At 39.0% G+C, this 17643-nt stretch overlaps 1 protein-coding gene across 1 annotated transcript in view; it reads right to left on the bottom strand.

The window, feature by feature from the left end:
- Nucleotides 1-17643, bottom strand: part of PIK3C2G (phosphatidylinositol-4-phosphate 3-kinase catalytic subunit type 2 gamma) — a 205679-nt gene that overhangs the window by 40962 nt on the left and 147074 nt on the right. The window contains exons 25-28 of the mRNA XM_039379280.1: nucleotides 15895-16051; nucleotides 11178-11287; nucleotides 2545-2737; nucleotides 1851-1972 (exon numbers count right to left, since the gene is read on the bottom strand). Of these exons, the coding sequence (XP_039235214.1) occupies nucleotides 1851-1972; nucleotides 2545-2737; nucleotides 11178-11287; nucleotides 15895-16051 (582 nt within the window). The remainder of the gene's footprint in view (nucleotides 1-1850; nucleotides 1973-2544; nucleotides 2738-11177; nucleotides 11288-15894; nucleotides 16052-17643) is intronic.

Genomic DNA, 17643 nt, shown 5'->3' with positions numbered 1-17643 from the left:
ATTGTGGAACAAGGCTTTTTCCTTCCTTTGAAGCATCTGGCATCAGACAGAGTTGGAGCTTTGTAACACACAGACAGACTAATGGTCTGATATGGTATGGCAGTTTCAGTAATAACAACAATTTCCTTTTAAAGAAATAATTAGTTTTTTTATTATTAGGATAAAATCTGAGATACATGAAAAGCCTCAAATTAATGAAGTTCTGTTAGAAAACAAACCAAAACTTTAATATTAAAAAACATGGTTATCAAGAAATATCATAAAATGAATTTCTTTAACACACTCTTGGAGAAAGATCATGCACTGACAGGTTACTGCTGGGACTGAATTATGACAACAAAGCCCTGGTGCTCTTAGAGACAGCCTCAGTGTATGCAGATTAACCCTCTGTGAGTTCTAAAACACTCTTTGTGAAAATGTTGTGAGGGATTTTATTAAAAGTAGATTTATCTGAAAAATGGCTAGTACTACTTTTGAGTAGTACTACAGGGTTTCTGAGGTCTGTGCATTTCTACAGAGAAATGTATTTTCTTTCAAAGGGCTCTGTCATAAACAGGTACTTGTTAAATATTTCATTTTACAACCTAAAGGTTGGTATGTAAATATCTCCAAATCAAAATCATGATTCAAGCACTTGTAGTATTTGTTTAGTGAAATTTTGATTCTCACCAGCTGCTGCAAAACAGTTCATGTGAGCCACTCATAATGAATCAAATTGGAGTCCCCTCAGGTAGAAGAAAGATTCTCTAGAATAAACTAATCTAAAGCCATTTACCTGAATGCTTCTCACAAGTTTGAGGGAATAGAAAATTTGGATCTGAAATTCTTGGACTTTAAGTCAAAACTGTGTTGTTTGTGGCTGCGTACTTCAGGTCAAATGCCAGACCTTTATATTTTTCAAGGATTTCACTTGAATCTCAACTTGGTTCAAGTAAACTGCTTGTATTTTAGGTCAGTTTTATGTTTTATTGTAGATAGAGCCTGAAGAAGGGCTTGTACCAGATGAATCAGAATGACTGTGTGGAGAGGACTACTTTGTTCTCATGGGGGATCGTTATAATGTATATGATATTTGTAGATATTTATAGAAAAAATAACTCCACTTGTATTACTAAAGCCATGGCCAATCATTACCTAAGGAAAAGCAGTTTTACGTAAGACAGAAATAAACTGTGGGACTCGCTGTCCCAGGAAACTGTGAAGAAATAAGATTCAGAAATGAAAAGCAGGAACAGACATGCACAAAAAGTAATATTCAGAATTATTGCAACTAATGACAGCATGTTTTTTCCAAAAGATTTTAAATTGAATGATGCAAGGCACAAAGTTTGGGTTTTGGAGCCAGGATAGTACATAAGATTATCATATATCTCTCAGCTGGGGAATATGTGCATCTTTTTGTAAGCAGGTTGTTCATGCCAGCCAGTGTCAGAGATTGGCTTGTTTCTGTTCTGATCCAGTGTAAATATTCCAATGTAAACACTGCTTTAATATATGGATTTTTCTATGAGTTTTGATAAGCACCATGAAGAAAATAAAAACTATTAAAAGCCTCATCGTGCCTTTAATGGAGTCAACACCACTTATCCTTTGATTTTGAGAATAGTTTTGTCAGGTCTAAGCTGTTCTCCCTTTTCTCCTCCCATTAAAAAAGGAACAATAAATACTAGACTGTCACAATGGTCTATGATTCAGTTTCTTCTGGGGCTGAATAGAAGCCTTGATAGAATACGTCGCATTGCCTTTTGTGTTTCTAAAAATACGTCTGCCCTGCATCTTCTCACAGATCTATCTGAGCACAGAGAGAGCCAATTAACAGCAGAATAACATTCACTAATATGCTGCCTTACTCTGGGAGGGCATGAGACGGAAACTGCTTCTGGAGATGGCTGTGAAGTTTGGAGAACTGGTCAAACGATTTTTCCACGAAAGTGACCACGTTGCAGGTTTGCACCACCTGGACTAGATATATCTGTGTTGGGAAAAAGGGAGAGGCAGAAAAGAGAAATGATCAGAGAGGCACGTTTAAAAAAAATGTACAGGAAAAAATATAGGGTGATTTTAACAAAGAAAAACCTTCCTTTAATGTAGTGCCAAGTGCCAGAGAATTCAGTTTGTAATTCACAGTCTTTGCCGCACAGAAAGAGAAACTTGCCTGGATAGCATACAACTCAAACACGGAAAGATCACTGCAGTGTGTGAAAACTAATAGTGCACCATTAAAGCATCATATAACAGCCTCCAATTTCTATTAGGCTTCCTAATTTTGTGCCATGCTTTCCTTCTGGATGCTTTAATTAGCTCCTGATTTATTTTTCACTATAGGGCATGAACTGTTCTCCTTAATGGCTCCCTGCAAATATCTGCCTGCCTGGTGTTCTTTTTCTCTGGTAGCTCATTGCTTATGGCACTGCTGTTCATCCCATGATCCCTTTAATGTGGCACAAGTAAATCTTCTATAAAGGAAGAGGGAGAGTATATAAGCTCTCAGAGGAGTCGTTAAAGATCAAGGCAATGAGGGCAAGGAAAGAATACAATACATACAGTGTCAGGTTTTTTGCTGAATCCCAAAATGGTGGCTCTTGAGATTGACTTCTCTGTGTTCAGCATCATCCATTCTTGGGGGACAGCCTCTGGAGCTGGAGGCTTTGCAGAGCCTGTCACTGACATCTGTACAAGCGTGTGGATCAAGTTATTGAGTTTAACAGGGAAGCACTCCAAACTTTCCTTTATTTTCCTGAAGAACAAACAAACAGAAGAGGCGCTATTTATGCACCTGTTTTGCTTCCATTTCTTGATCCCTGTTTTCATGGAGGCAAGACCAAAAAAATCACAAATTCTAAAGCCCACCTCACACAAGCACATACCCACATAAACACCAGTCACTGCTATTTGCAGCAATGCAGCACATCCAGCCCAGAGCTCTACTGCTTAAAGGAGTGCTCTTGCCATAGCCTGTCTTATGGCTTAGTTTGGAGCAGTTATTCTTCATTAGCATGATACCATCAGCTTTCTTGCAGACAATAGAGACAAGCAGAACACTTCCACGTGTGTTTTGAGGGGTTCCAGGGTTGAACAACATGTGTTCATTTTGACAGCTGGGAGAGAACGCACTGGTTATTGCATTTATTTTTGGTAGCGCTAACCTCACGTGGACTTACACGTGTTTGCACAAGGCTCTTGGATTCAATTTGTGATTTAGCTGTGCATGATGTGTTGCTAAATCCTCTACCCAGCTCTTAAAAGCTCTATCCCTGTGGAACTGCTTAAGATGAATTAAAAAAAAAAAAAATAAAAAATGAAGAGAGAGAATTTTTCTGCTGGTATCTCCCTCCATCTCATCCCTGTGCAAGGGAAGCCAGAACACACTTCTGATTTCCTAGAGTTTTAAGATCCTTCATCAGAAAAGACACAATAGATAAAAACAACCTAGATATACATGTAGATATATACTGCAAATATGTCTTAAAGTCAAATGAACTTGACTTGAGAAATAACACTGTAAGATAATCGTGGGTCTTTGAAGAGTAAGATGCAGTACTCATTAGAAAACACTTGCCCTCTTGAATTCAATTGCTAATTGAATTGCTAAGACCTATTAATTTGTGATGGTAATTTTTTTTTTTTTCATTTCCCTGCTTATTTCTACAGCTCTCTGAAGATATTCAAGATAGGTTTTGATGTTATAGAACAACAATCCATTAGTTTCAGGCCATATGGCAGCAAACCTCTACCAAATTGTCAGGGTTTTGCTGTGGTTTTTTTTTTTCTTTTTTCTTTCTTCCAGTTTTTTTTTGACTGTATCTAAGTAGGTTACAAGGGCTGATGATATCCTTAACCACCTCCATCATCCCTTGTTCAAAGCTGAGCAAATGCTTCACCTGTCATTTCAAATTAAATTCTTATTCATGGGTTTCTCTGAGTGGGTTGGAGTGCGTAGGGCAATCATTTGAAATCAGCTCCATTCATCACATTAGCCTAATTTTCATGATCTCAGATGCTCTGGCTAAAGTCTGTAGCTTCACAGATGCAACCATACCAGAAAGAATATTCCACCTACAGATAGTTCCCCAGCTCACCTCCCCCCCCCCCAAATTCAGATTTTATTCAAAATAGTGTGTGAATTTATCATACACTAATCAGGTATGGTAAACTGAGAAGAGAAGATGTATATATTTTTCTCAATGAAATACAAGGAAAAATATCTCTGAACTGATTTGGTTAATTATCTTAATTATTAATTACATTCTCCAGAAACAGATACATGCAGACTATTTAATAAATTAAACAAATTAACACTCAAATGTAAAACAAGAAAACAAACCTAATTTCAACATATTAGTAGAAGATCAATTCAGTGCTGATTAATTAGGCTGCATCAGAGGTGAACTTTTCCTTTTTAACTCTTACATACTTAATTTAATGTGTAACTGAAACACTTCCTAAGTCACTGAGCTATTAGGTTATAGAATCTGTAACTGGCCATACAATAGCAAAGCAATTAGGGAATCAGCCATATTACTATAAGAGACATGATAACTTTTCAGCTAAACATAGTGTAATTTAATTCACATAAAGCAGACCTCAGCTGGTAAATTAGTACTGATTCAGACATCATCACTCTGTAGAACAGCCTGATATCAGAGTACCACTATTCTTTTCATGGGTCCTTTAGGCTTCTAAAATACTTTTAAAACCCAGACTGCTAATCATATACTTTAAATCTAAACAGAGGCTTGTTTTGTCATTGTTGCAAATTTTTCCTGTGAGTTAGTTTAAATTATCACATTTAAAATCAAATAAAACCAGTATACATTATTTTCTCCCCCTCTTGATATTCTGTTCTGTCTGTGTTCAGTCCTCTTTGTTAGAATAGAAAACACTCAGCAATCCTTATATCATACCAGCAACAAGGAATTGAGAGGACCTCTTTGTTATTCTGATGCCATCTCTGAGTGTGTCTTCACAGCAAGGTAAAACAGATCTGGTTACAGTTCTCTGCACTTCCTTTCAAGGACAAATTGGCTTACAGGAACCCTCTTTGCCAAAAGCTGGTTCCTAACTATACATGGAACAATGGGGTACATCAAACCCATGTGTTGTATCTTTTTGAAATTTTGCAGTATATTTTTGGCCTGGATTAGTTCAATGACCCAGTTTATCACGCTGTGGTATCTGATTCCCCGTTCTGTTAGCATTTATTAAAGTTCATCCTGAAGACCAGTGGTGGAAGTTTCTCCTTGAACTCCCCCAGTTCCTCATACACCTTTTTTTTTTTTCTGTAGCCACTTTAAGGTTAGCAATAGTGAAAAGCAGTTGGTAAGGTCATGGGTATTCCTTGCTCCCTGGCCATTACCACCTTTGCCTGTGCCCAAAGCTGGCTCTGTCTCAGCAAAGATGATAAAAGTGTCTTATTTATTGCAGAGCTCTGGTAGCCCAACTGCTTAGAGAATTAGTGCCTGATTGTCCATAGAAAGCAAAACTGAAGTGACCAATACGAAGGACATCAAAAGCACAGGTTAATCAGAAGAAAACAGAAATCTGTCATTAACTAGAGTAACATCAGCAGTGAATCACAATTCACTATCTGTAAAATATTGCTAATAGTTTTCAGGCACAAAAAAGTTATTTTTCCACACAGTAATAACTGTGCACATTGGTGTCTGACCTGCTTCTCAGAGAAGTGAATTAAATATCTGGGATTACTGAAAAGTAATGATTTTCCTCTTTCCACCTGCTGAATTGACTTTGAATTTAAGATTTGGCTCTCAGTCTTTCTACAGAACTGTCAAATTACAGTATCAGGTAAAATATGATCAGACTGGCTGGCTGCTTGTGTAAATAGAGATGGATGAAAAGTTTGGTTAATGTTTTCAGCAGTGACTAGTGATAGTGACTTGATTTTTAAGAAGCAGACCATTTCTTATGGACTGGTATTCTGAAGGCTGGTGCTTGGATCTCTTTGGACACACCAGCATTTCAACACAGCACATACACTCATTGTTCCTGACTTAGTAAGATCTTAGTCTTAGTATATGTAAAAATTATTATTCACACCTAACTTCAGAATAATTTTCTTTATCATTCTTGATGTTATCCTGCTTCTCATTTCCATCTAGGCCTGAAAATAATTTAGAGGATAATGAGTAAAATTTATTTTCATGGGATTCTCAGATGTTAATGAATGTTGTTTCATTTATATTCTACATCCATGAATTTACCAGGCTCCATTTTAAAACAAGTTGGGTAGTATGTCCCCAGAAGCTCTTAACAGAGTTTTCCAGAATATTACTGTTTTGAGCAACAGACCTTTTATAATTCTCAGTGACATTTATTCATGGACAGTTGGTATCCTTTCCATGTGCAGCAGTGATAACCCTTCACTTTAGTAATTTATTTCCCACTGTGGTAGTATACAAGCAATAATCATATTCCTTTTACCGCTTGACTTGCTAGGCTTTAAAATCCAGGTTTGCTTCCAGACTAACTCTTATCCCACAGGCTGAGCACATCAGGTACTTTCCTGAAATGCATCTTCCAGTCTAGTTTCCCTACTAGTCCTCCCATGAGCCTCTCCCAGGACAGATGACATTCCTCTCCCCTGAGCTGGTGGCATGTGGAGTTTGTGCAACAGCCTTCACAATGCCTCAAACAACTTCAATTCAAGGAGGAAGTCTGCCTTCTGTTCCTTTGAGGCACATATACCACAATCTTTACAAACTACTTGAATGCCACTGAAATAAAGTTTAGTGTTGTATTTTTGTCTCTTTCGGATGCCATCAGCTTTCACTGTGCTTTTTAGCTGCTTGGGAAATTTCTTGCTGAAATATCTGCAGCCACCTGAGAAACAGGGATTGACTGCAGTTTGAGATTAGTGTCATGCTTTGAAAGGAGTTACTGTGAATTGTCTAGTCTGAAAACTGCTGGCATTTGTGGCTTGGAGTGGATGTGCTTGACCTGGGCAATGAGAGATACCTAACAAATGACTCCATTAATAAATAAGCAAAGACAGTAGCTGACCCAAGCAGCACCTCCCTCAATCAGGCTGTTGAAGATATGCAATGAGCTTCCCTGGTAATTGCCAGATCCCACCCTGCATCTCTTATTCATGGGCTTCTATGAGTGGGTTAGATTGCATGCTGCAATCAATTGAAATCAGCTCCATTCATTGCATTAGGCTAACTTTATGCTCTTAAAACCAGTTTTAAATACCCCTTTAAATACATCCCTTTGCAGGCACGTTAAAAATGTCAGGCAGTGCCCCACACCATCCTGACATTTGAAGACATCTGCAGAAAACCATAGAGAAAATTTGTATCCAGAGGTAAGACGGGTTTCCAGTTTCTGGTAAAACTTTGTTGTCAGGGGAAGGGGAAAAGAGGGAGGATAAAGGATCAAACTGAGTTTCAAGGATCAAACTGAGTTCAGGGCAGATGCTGGAGAGACAACGATGTTTCGTTTGGCACGAGGTGCACGGGCCTGACAAGGAGACACAGAAACTCTTGTTTAACTCTCAATTGGTGCATTGTTTATTCACGACCTGAGGGTGTGACCTTCCAGAAGGCTGGGAGCTGCGAGGCTTAACGCCGCTGCTCATCAGCTCCTAACAGGGAACTGACCCGAGGTGAGAAGAATACGGTGCACAAATGGGACCACAGATTGCTGAACATATCTTAAATCAAGAATGAGTCTAAAAGAATTTAGTAAAACACAGAATGTTTCACAATCCTGACAGGGGTCAGTATGTTACAGTCCAAACTCTGAGAGAGTTGTTCTGCTGGCTAAAAAGGTGACAGCAAAGAACAAATTAACACTGTTCTGCCAGGAATATTTCTGACATCATTCATCATTTCACGTTGTTTTTAAACAACAGCAGGGGCAATGTCACTATTATTGCTCAAACCAAACTCAGAAAATTGCTAAAAGCAATGAATTTCTACAGAAATACAGAGAAATACTTTTCTCCTATTTGCACTGTCAAAGATTGGGATTTTCAGTAGATACATTATATGACTGAATCTGAAAGATTACAATAACTACCTTGTACTTAGAACAAGCAATAACTTTCTGTTGGCAGTGTTTGACATTCCAATGACCACACTCCTTGTCTAGAAAAGAACATTTGAAAAACAATAAAGTGCTTTTGAAAGTAATTATAGAGAAAAAGAAGCTAAAAACTGCAAGGGATTTAAAAGCTACTAGAAACTGTGCTAATAATCAGAGCTTCCAATTTCCTTGTCTTTCTAAGGGCAGCTTGAAAAATAGATGAATAAGCTACAGAATGACCATGAGAAGTATGTAACTGGATTTTTTTTTAACATCAATATTTTGTATAACAAGCAGATAAGAATGAATTTTTCTGAAGGACAGCAATAAAGATGATGTAGGTAACACAAAGCTCCCAAAAATCTCAAGATATTAACATTCCTAGAAGCAGGTTGGAAAACGTTTTTACACGGGGGCAAGTTCTGCATGGATCTAGTCGTCAGGCCATCCTAAAGTCTTAATTTTGGAAAGTGCCTGGATAAAATTTCCAGAAGTTCAAATACTACTAGACATGAAGCCTGATGTTCTGTCCATGTTTAAACATGTAAAAATGCTAACATATTTTTTCGACTTAACACAAATGATGTTCAACTGAATAGAAATTAGAATAAAGCGGGAGAAAAAAAAGCTCCAAGAGAAATAGAATCCATGGAAATTCATGAGCTAATGTAAAGTGATTTTCTTCTTGCAAATGAGCATCTATAATACAAACATATCCTAAGAATATTAATGAACAAAACATGCACTCCAGCAATACCTGACTTTTCTACACGATGTAATGATCTCTGTGGACAACAACAAATCTACACTTCAGCATTTCAAAGGAAATTGGAACAATAGCTCTGGAGTTCACTGAACACAGCAGAAAATGCAGTTTCAAATAAGAACTGAGCCCAGAGCTCTGCAGAGGTCTGAACCATTTTGTTGATGTGCAGGAATTGAGTGGAATTTCCACTCTGAAAGCCTCCATTTCCTTAACATCATCCCTAATCTAATGGGAAGAAGGACATGCTGGTCTCTGAGTCCTACCAATAGTCTCTCTGAGCTGAACAGGATTTCCTATCCCAAATACAAACCTCTACCAGGCAACAAAGCACATCAACCCTTCTTACTTCCAAACTCCTGTTGGGCCACATCTCCTTGCAAAGGCCTGCTGTTATTCCATATGCTTTGGCTGAGGAAGACTGCAGATAAATTCTCTTTCTGAAGTCCCTCACCTTCTTTGCCCTAACCCTCAAACTACCCACAACTACCTTGCCCAACTCCAAGAAAGACCATGGAGGTTCAACTGTCCTGAACCAAGCCTTCATCCTCAGTCTCCCAGCTAAGCAAGGCTGCAGTGATGCCAACACCAAGCATATCTTACCCAAATGAAGAGCAATACTGATCCTTGCCGCCTCCAGAAGGGCACCAGCTCTGAGCTTCGCGTGACACTAACGCAATTTTCACTCTGAAGACTCAGATTTTCCTATTTGTTATGTATATCCTAGCCCTCTTTCACTACCTAAATGAATTGGATTTTTCACCCGTGAGAGACAGACACAACCACCCAAACTATTTGACAGAATCAAAACTTTTACAATTTAATTAGACAGTGCGTATTTCCTATTTGAAGCGGAAATGTAAGTCTGTAATTTGGGAATATGTAAAATTTTAAAGGAAAGGATAAGGTAGGAGTTGATGGTAAATGTGAAGCTGTAATTAAATTTTAAAATATAACAATCTTGTTAAGGGACAAGAGTGAAAGCAGATGAAAAAAACAAGTGTTAAAGGAGGAGGAACTCAGTGCTATGTTGTGTGCAAAGTAATGTAACAATAGTTTTGTTGGAGAAGTTCCTCTCTTGTTTTCCAAAGAAAGTCATCCTTAAAGTCTCTAGGTCTCTCTTCCAGCCTTCTCTAAACCCGCTGCCTCAGTTTTCTCAGATTCTAGCACGTGGGAAGGAGACATATAAACAGCATAATTCAAACTGCCCAAAACTTTCATGTGGGTCCCTGTAACAGTAATGAGACTGGCCCAGCTGTTCCAGTCGAAGCTTTCATCTCTTTTATCCCTTGCACTGTTCCCTCTGGCTGTACTGAAGGGCAGGGGGATTGCTCCTGCCTGAAGGCAGTCTGCACCCTGCAGAGAACTGTGCTGCCTTATGGGAATGTCCTTTGGGGCTTGGAATTTTAAAAGAGCCCTTCATTCAGAGTCCAGTGCTGTGAACTGGGTATGTGTCCTGCACTTGCACCAGGAGAGGCACCAGAGGCTTGTTTTGCACGTGTACGGGGTGTCCAGGGAGTGTAAATTCATAGACTGTCCCTGGAGAATGATGGTGCTGCTCAGGGCAGGCTCTGACTGGGAGGTTTTCTCTCATACTTTGCCTAAAACAGGAAAGAGGGTTTCCAAATCCAGACAGTCTCCACTGCTTCCATCCACAGCATCCTCACATCAACAGCTGGAATTATATGGAATGCAGAGGTCTGACCTGAGAGATCAGGACTGAGGGCTTTAAACTGACTTTATGCACATCACCTGCAGCTCATCAATAGTCCACAGTTATTATCACAAACAAGGGAAAGGTTTCTTTATCCTAACACGAATCAAGCTTCAAATGTATCTATATTCACACACAATGCTTTTCTGTGATTGATCTGCTGAATGTTTAAAAGGAAGAACCAGTACTGCTTTGCAGATGGAGAAACTGTGGCTAGCAGAGAGAAAGTAACTTGCCTGAAGCAACATAGAAGGACAAAAGAAGAGAAGAGGGAGTAAAATGCAGAAGTTGAAGGCTCTCACACAGTCCATTAACAAGTTGAACCTCTTTATGCAGTTCAAATCCATTTGCATGTAGCTGCTGCATTTAAAAGCAGAGAGAAACCAGGATGGTTTCACCATGAAAGCCTAAGAAATCTCTAGACACTGAGTAAGTGACTTGATACAAGTGTAAACAAATGAACAACTGTTTCTTCCAGAAATTTGAGGAAACTGGTTATAGCATGCATAAGGAATGGAACTTTTAAAAGTAAACATGTAAAAGTAAACCAATTATCCTTTTGTGTAATTTCCCTGATTACAACCTCTTAACATAACAGAAAAACTGCTTCATGTCTGAAGAAGACAAGGTTTCTAGATTATATTTTGGTTTTACCTTGTAAAGTAGCTTGTAGCCTGGAGATCTGAGTCCTGAGGACGGAGGTTGTCATACACATATTTCAGATCCTGGATGCTGTTTAGCTCAGGCAACCCTGCATGCAGCATCTTAAAGTAAAGAAATATTAGATCATTAGTCCATTGTTCTGCTGAAAAGGAATTTAAGTGAAACGGGGCTGAGAAAAGAAAGGTTTTACACCAAAAGTTCTTCTTGGAAAACATAAAGTTTTGGTCATCTGAAAAGTGTTCCTGATGCTACAGCAATGCCTGGAATACTAAAGTGAATATACTGCACTGTAAACCTTCACACTGAGGGACCAGAGAGAGACATGGGTCAGAATCAATGATCCATTTCAGTTATTTATTTTCTCTTCAGGTACCATAACCTCAAGGTGTTAATTGCTCAGCCTCCTTCATAGCTTTCTAATAGTGATAAAGGGGAGGTGACCACATCCTGAACAATAGTAACCACATTTCTGTTATGCTCACAGCGTCGTCTTTGTCCTAATTCAATTTAGCGCAACATCACCTTCTCATTTGTAACTCCTCCTTCCACCATCACTGCTCTGGACTCCTCCTGCAAGGGGATCATGGATTCACTCCCTTTACAGTCAATGGAGGAGAAAAGCTTCTTTAGACATTGATTCATAGCAGGAGCCCTGAGGTGGGCAGTGAGAACTGCCCTCTGGAGACGGCATCGTTCTCCATCGATGAGGAACAGAATCCTCTAGTTAGTTGACTAAATTAGGTTCAAAACACCATGCAAATATTCCCCTTGCAAAGTAACAACATGAGCAGGGTAGACAATAGAATGTGCACAATTGCCCATTCAGCTATCTCCAGGCATTTTAAAATGTCAACAACAACAAAATATTTTACTCATTTCAAAACCTAATGATTTTACTCGACAATCACAGCAAGTTGAGAGGGATGCTTTTTTTGCTTAATGGAAAAAAAGAATCAGTCCTCCACACTGCTCAGAAGGAAATGTATCTGAATTTGCAGTCACTGCTGTGCATTCGTCATTGATATTTATGTCTAGCTCAGAGAGAAAGACCCACTGAGTTTTTCATGTAACAGCAAAGAAAAAAGGGAGCACTGATTTTATTTTAAGGTTTGATTGAGAGATGAATAGTGTAAAGGGAAAGGAGATGGGGCATGTATCTTCTTTCCTCCTTCAAACATTCTCAGTATTTTTAAGTCAAGTTTCAATATTTTGTATATTTTCTTTTTGGCATTATGAGGAAAATCTTGTTTTGTATCAGCCCCAATCCATACTACCACTGGATAGTTAGATTGCTGTTTTCACAGAGTTTTACCTAGCAAGGAACAGAGAAGCAGAAAGCTAAATGAGGTGAATTTGAGTTGACAGCAGGAGCAATAACAATATTCAGCACTGGAGGACACACACTGCTATTTATCGATATACATTCAACCAATTTATAAAAGATAACAACTCCTGTTCCCTTTAGATTTAAAGGGAAAAAAAAAATTAAGCTTCTTTACCCTTCATTAGAAAGGGGGATGATACCAGATATAAACATAATCTGAACGATCTGTAACGTAACAGAAAATCAGGATTTTTTTTTAGGTTCTCTGCACTGTCAAAGGTGGAAAGACATTTGCTTAAGTGAAAAAAAAAAATCCTCTAGCTGGGCAGTACCTACACAGTGCTTTGCTGGCTGCAAGAGGGTCCTAGAGGCTTATTATACTCCTTCATCCCTTTTTCTCCGTACAGCATATTTTTTGTGTTTCTAGTCCACTGATGGAGGAGGCTTCTCAATACTGTGGCCGGTGATTCTGGATGGTAATTAGACAAGAGATGGAACAACTATTTGAAAATCAACTACAGGTCTCGTGGGGCAAACTCAAATGTCACTTAGATGCCTAAGTTCAAGTGCCTGCATTGCTACCTTCATTTGCCCACACATATGGTTTAACCTACCAGCCTTGTTTATCCCAGGCCTTCTGACTCATTGAATGGAGCTGCCTACACTCTCCTTGGGCCTGGATTCAGGGCTAGTGTGTGATGTTCAGCCCACCATCCATGGAAAAGGAATGGTCCTCACATTTTCATTGGCTGAACCTCCAAAATGGGGGTGTTTCCCCATCCTCTTTTCTCAAATGGTGTTTGTGAGTTTAGAAGGGTGAAATGACTTGTATGGGGACACCAGATTCTTGAGTTTTAGGTTTGCTCTATGTAGGTGCTCTCTCCTGTTTCATACTATTCAGTTGACCTGCTTCTTGTCACAGTGGATTAATTACTTGCTCTCTAGTGTCACATCTAAGCCAGTTTTAATAATTTTCTATCTGAAAAATCTTTACAACAGTAATGGAGTTTGCGTTTCTTTAAACTAGTCAAAAGGTGTTTGTGTCCTGCAATCACCCTCTTTATAACAGTTCACATCAAATCTTTAATGAGAGCAAAGCTGATGAACTACAGGCATTTATGCTGCTGAACTCTGCCAGCAGACTCTTGGGTTTCCCACAGATGTTTCTGCTTTTGAAAGTGGTGGAAACTTCATGGATTATTTCTTACTCCCAGTAGCAAAATGTCAGTGCAGCTTTAGAAACATGCTGCTTACCAACAAGAAATAGAATTAATTCCCAAACTGGGCCAAAAAAACCCTCAATTTGTTCATAATTATATTTGCTAGCAACCACTAATTGTTGCTGATGATCCAGAGCACAGTTTATTACTTCTGTTTACTCTACTACTCTACTTTATAGAAATAGTCTTATTGTTAAGTTTTTTAACCATGTTTTATAAATAGCATCTCCGAAAACAGAATGTGGGACGAGAACGAAAGATTAATGATGCATATTTCCAAACTGAAAGAAATCTTAGATTGTCATTGATACAAATAAGCAGTGGTTAGTTAATCTTATCCCTTCATGATAACATCTCAATTTCTGGGAATGGAAATGAATTCCAAGTGGAACTTCACAGTCTATTTATTTTTTTCTAGAAATGGTCCATGGAAATTAAACATTATGATATTTACAGTTTCTGACCAACACCCCATTTCGAGTGCAGAACCAGACTCACCCTTCCAAACATTACTGGCAAAAACAAGGCATTTGCAACCTTGTCTTGTTTGTTTAATTCCTTCTGACATGAAGTGCTCATCGATGGGGTGCGAGTGGGCTGCCAGTTTAATTTTTCAATTATGAAATGCTATACAATTGACTGAGCTGCAGCCCATTGACAAATATCAAAACATGTCTGGATGCTGACTTTCAGCTCAGCACTATTACCTCTGCTATAAGATCAGCAGAAACAAAAGATGCAGCACATATTGAATACAGACAAACCTGAGCTAGATCCAGGCAGGGATAGCTAGTTATTTCAGAGCCCCTGCTGGGAACATTTTCCTAACACGCTCTCTCTATTATCCCAGAGTAATCTAACATCATTATCTCTGCTGCCTGCAGGAAAAGGCACTGCACTGGGGACAAGGAGGTGGGCAGAAGACGTAGCTATATTTGCAGCATGCAGTTTTCAGCAGCGTTCAGAAATGCAGGGATTACTGCCGTGGATGAGAGAGCAAGGGTGTTTTCCTCCTGAGTTTTCCAGAGGCTCTTTTACTTGGACAGCATCTCCTACAACTGCACTCTGCTTGGCTTCTAGGGCAAAACTGTGCTTTACGATGGGAATGCAGTTTTGCTGCACCTCTGTGACTACTCAGCAGCAAGGTTAAGAGATCTGGAACAATCCTTCCTGCTCCATACTGGGAAAACCCTCACTGTGTCATTACATGGGAAGTACAAGATGGGAGAGGCAAGATGAGAGATTCTTACCCTTTCTTCCCCCCTCCCCCACAGCACAAGTTGGAGACAATAAAGTTGTGTTTATAGAGCAACTTTTTGGCTGTACCCCAATCTCAGCAGGAGTTCTGTTTATAAGGTCATGTAGACTTTTTCATGCACAGACCAGTCCCCTCTGTCATGGGGCCCTGGACATATGTTTTGGATTAATATCTTAGCCAAGCATCTTAGCAAATATTAGTTAATTTAATATTCTCATTGTTCTCCGTAGGGGCAAATCATTAACCTTTCACACACAAGTAAATAGAGGCATAAAGCAGTTATGGAATCTGTCACAGCACATGAATCAGTGGGAATACTTAAGGATAAAACTCCCTAGTGGTCTCAAAATCCCATAAAAAGAATTTTTCAACCTGTGTCAGTATGGGTGCTCCTTCTTTCCTGTGTCTGCCATCCTAAGAAGGGACTGTGCAAATGGTTCTATGATTCTAAAAATGTGAAAAAACCCATTCTTAATGGCATCACTGTAGCTGCAGTGCTGCTATGTACTGTCAAATCACCCACTCTGTGAAATATTTAGCTTACTTTGCCTTGTAACCACAAACAGGAATGGTAAATGAATTTTTGAAGACCTAGAAAAAGGGCTAAGTGAAATTCCTGAATGTGAAACTTTTTCTACCCAGCTTCGTTTGCAGTTTTCTGCTATTCTGTAAAAAGTAACGCATTAAAAAAAAGGAAAAAACACCAAGAAGCTTAGTTTTTCCTTTCTCAGAAATTAGTACTGAAATTGGATAGTTTCTTTGCACAGCAAGTGCAGCACTAACATTTCCAGCAGTGCAGCTGATACCTCTTCAAATCACAGTGCTACTGGAGGGAGCAGTGAAATGGTAAAAGGGAAGAAAACACCAGAGGAAATTGATTTTTGGTTTCATCCTCAAGCTTCTTACCATCTCCAGCAGGTTCAAGAGTAGCTGGCTGTGTTTCCTGACTATGTTGTAAGCTCGACAACAAAGCTCCACAAACTCTTGAAAACGCTGTGGGTTTTTTCCGCCCTCCGTGATGAAATACTCCATCTCTGATGTGAAGATGAAGGGAGCTCTGTCCCTTGAAAAGAGAACAGTTACATGAGAAATTTCACCGAAAACAGCTAATCATGCACGACAGTTAATATTTGTAACTCATTATTCACATTTGTTTTCCCAGTATTACCTTCCTCATTATTTCATCTCTCCCTTCCTCGGTGTGGAAATCTCTATTGCTCTGCCTGGTGTCACTGACTAATTGGGGCAGAGACAGGTTTTAGAGCAAGAGCTTCCTCCTGAGAAATCCAACAACTGAACAGGTGTTCTCTTCTGGCTCTTCTTTGCCTTTCTTTTCAAACTCTCATTGCTTTAATTTCTTGACTCTAGCCTGAAAGTGAATCTGGAAGCAAATTCTCTCCTGGTATTGAAATATTTAAAAGTTGTTCTCAAAGAGGATGGGTTATAAATATCAACTCCCTACTAGGCAAGAAGGGAATTTAACAATTCAACAACACAATTCAACAATTCAACAACAAAAAAACCCCAACAGGTATGGTGCTATCATTAAATATACACCATTCTGAAGAGATATTTCTGACTCAAGTTAAAACAGAATATAAAAACACTGTTTGGTTGTCTGTACATTTACTCTGTATTCACCCTAGAGTAAATAAGATGCAGAATCCTACAACATGGCTTGCCTTTTTTCTTATCACTGGCATGGTTTGTGGCTATGGCATGCTATTGCAGAAGAAAACAGATTAGCCAGGCTTCTGCTAACAATCCTATCATTCCATAGTTTCAGAAAGGCCTGATAAAGTGCATCCTCACACAGAAAAAACGACTGCAGTGATTTACTCACCACAACTGTGTACACAGAGGCATGTAAACAGATTAGAGGGCTCTATTCCAAGGCAATATACGTGTGTTAACCCTTAATTCAAAACAGACTTGAATAAACTAAATATTCTTGTGAAGTTTGAATGCAGAAGCAAATTTAAGGATGTCTATTTCTTGCTAAAACCTCAAACACAGGCCAAGTCTGAACACACTCTGCTTCCTGATGCATTCATAAATAGCAGTTTTAGTTTTCCTCAGAGTTTTCCTAATTTTCCCGTAAAGATGCTTGACTTTTATTATTTTAGAAAGAAAAACAAGTTGTCATGACATTCTAGGCTGCAGCTGGAGGTTTTAGTCACAAGAATTGCTTGAGGCCTTCTCATCCTTATGTCTGGAAATTCTTCCCGGTGTACATGGCAGCTAACTAAATCCAGACCTCCCGTGGCTGTCATTCACCTTCAAAGCAGTCCAGGTCATTAAGGTGTTTTTGTTTTTTTTTTTTAAATATATTATTCAATTTCAACTAGGTAGTACTAGGCATGGTGAGGGTCCACAATAGTAATTGTTTTCTTCCACATTTTTCTGTATGATTGTTGTGAAATGAGTGTTTTAAGGTCGCTTAAAAAAGCACCACCACAATGATGCAAGACAGGAGTTCATAGTGTCAGGGCTATATCATAGCATGACTGTTACATAGTTGTTGTGTATATTTGTGCTGTAGCTCTCAGAGAATTGCAAACCTGTGTCTATTACTGATTTCCAAGAGTGAGATTTTCCCAGAACCTTCTTTCACTCACTCATCCATCTTCTGGCTCATCTTTTGTTTATCAGTAG

The sequence above is a fragment of the Pipra filicauda genome, unplaced genomic scaffold (genome assembly GCF_003945595.2).
Source record: "Pipra filicauda isolate LSUMZ 115617 unplaced genomic scaffold, ASM394559v2 scaffold104_size2351352_pilon, whole genome shotgun sequence".
Taxonomy (NCBI): domain Eukaryota; kingdom Metazoa; phylum Chordata; class Aves; order Passeriformes; family Pipridae; genus Pipra; species Pipra filicauda.
This window is presented reverse-complemented; position numbering and strand designations above follow the sequence as displayed.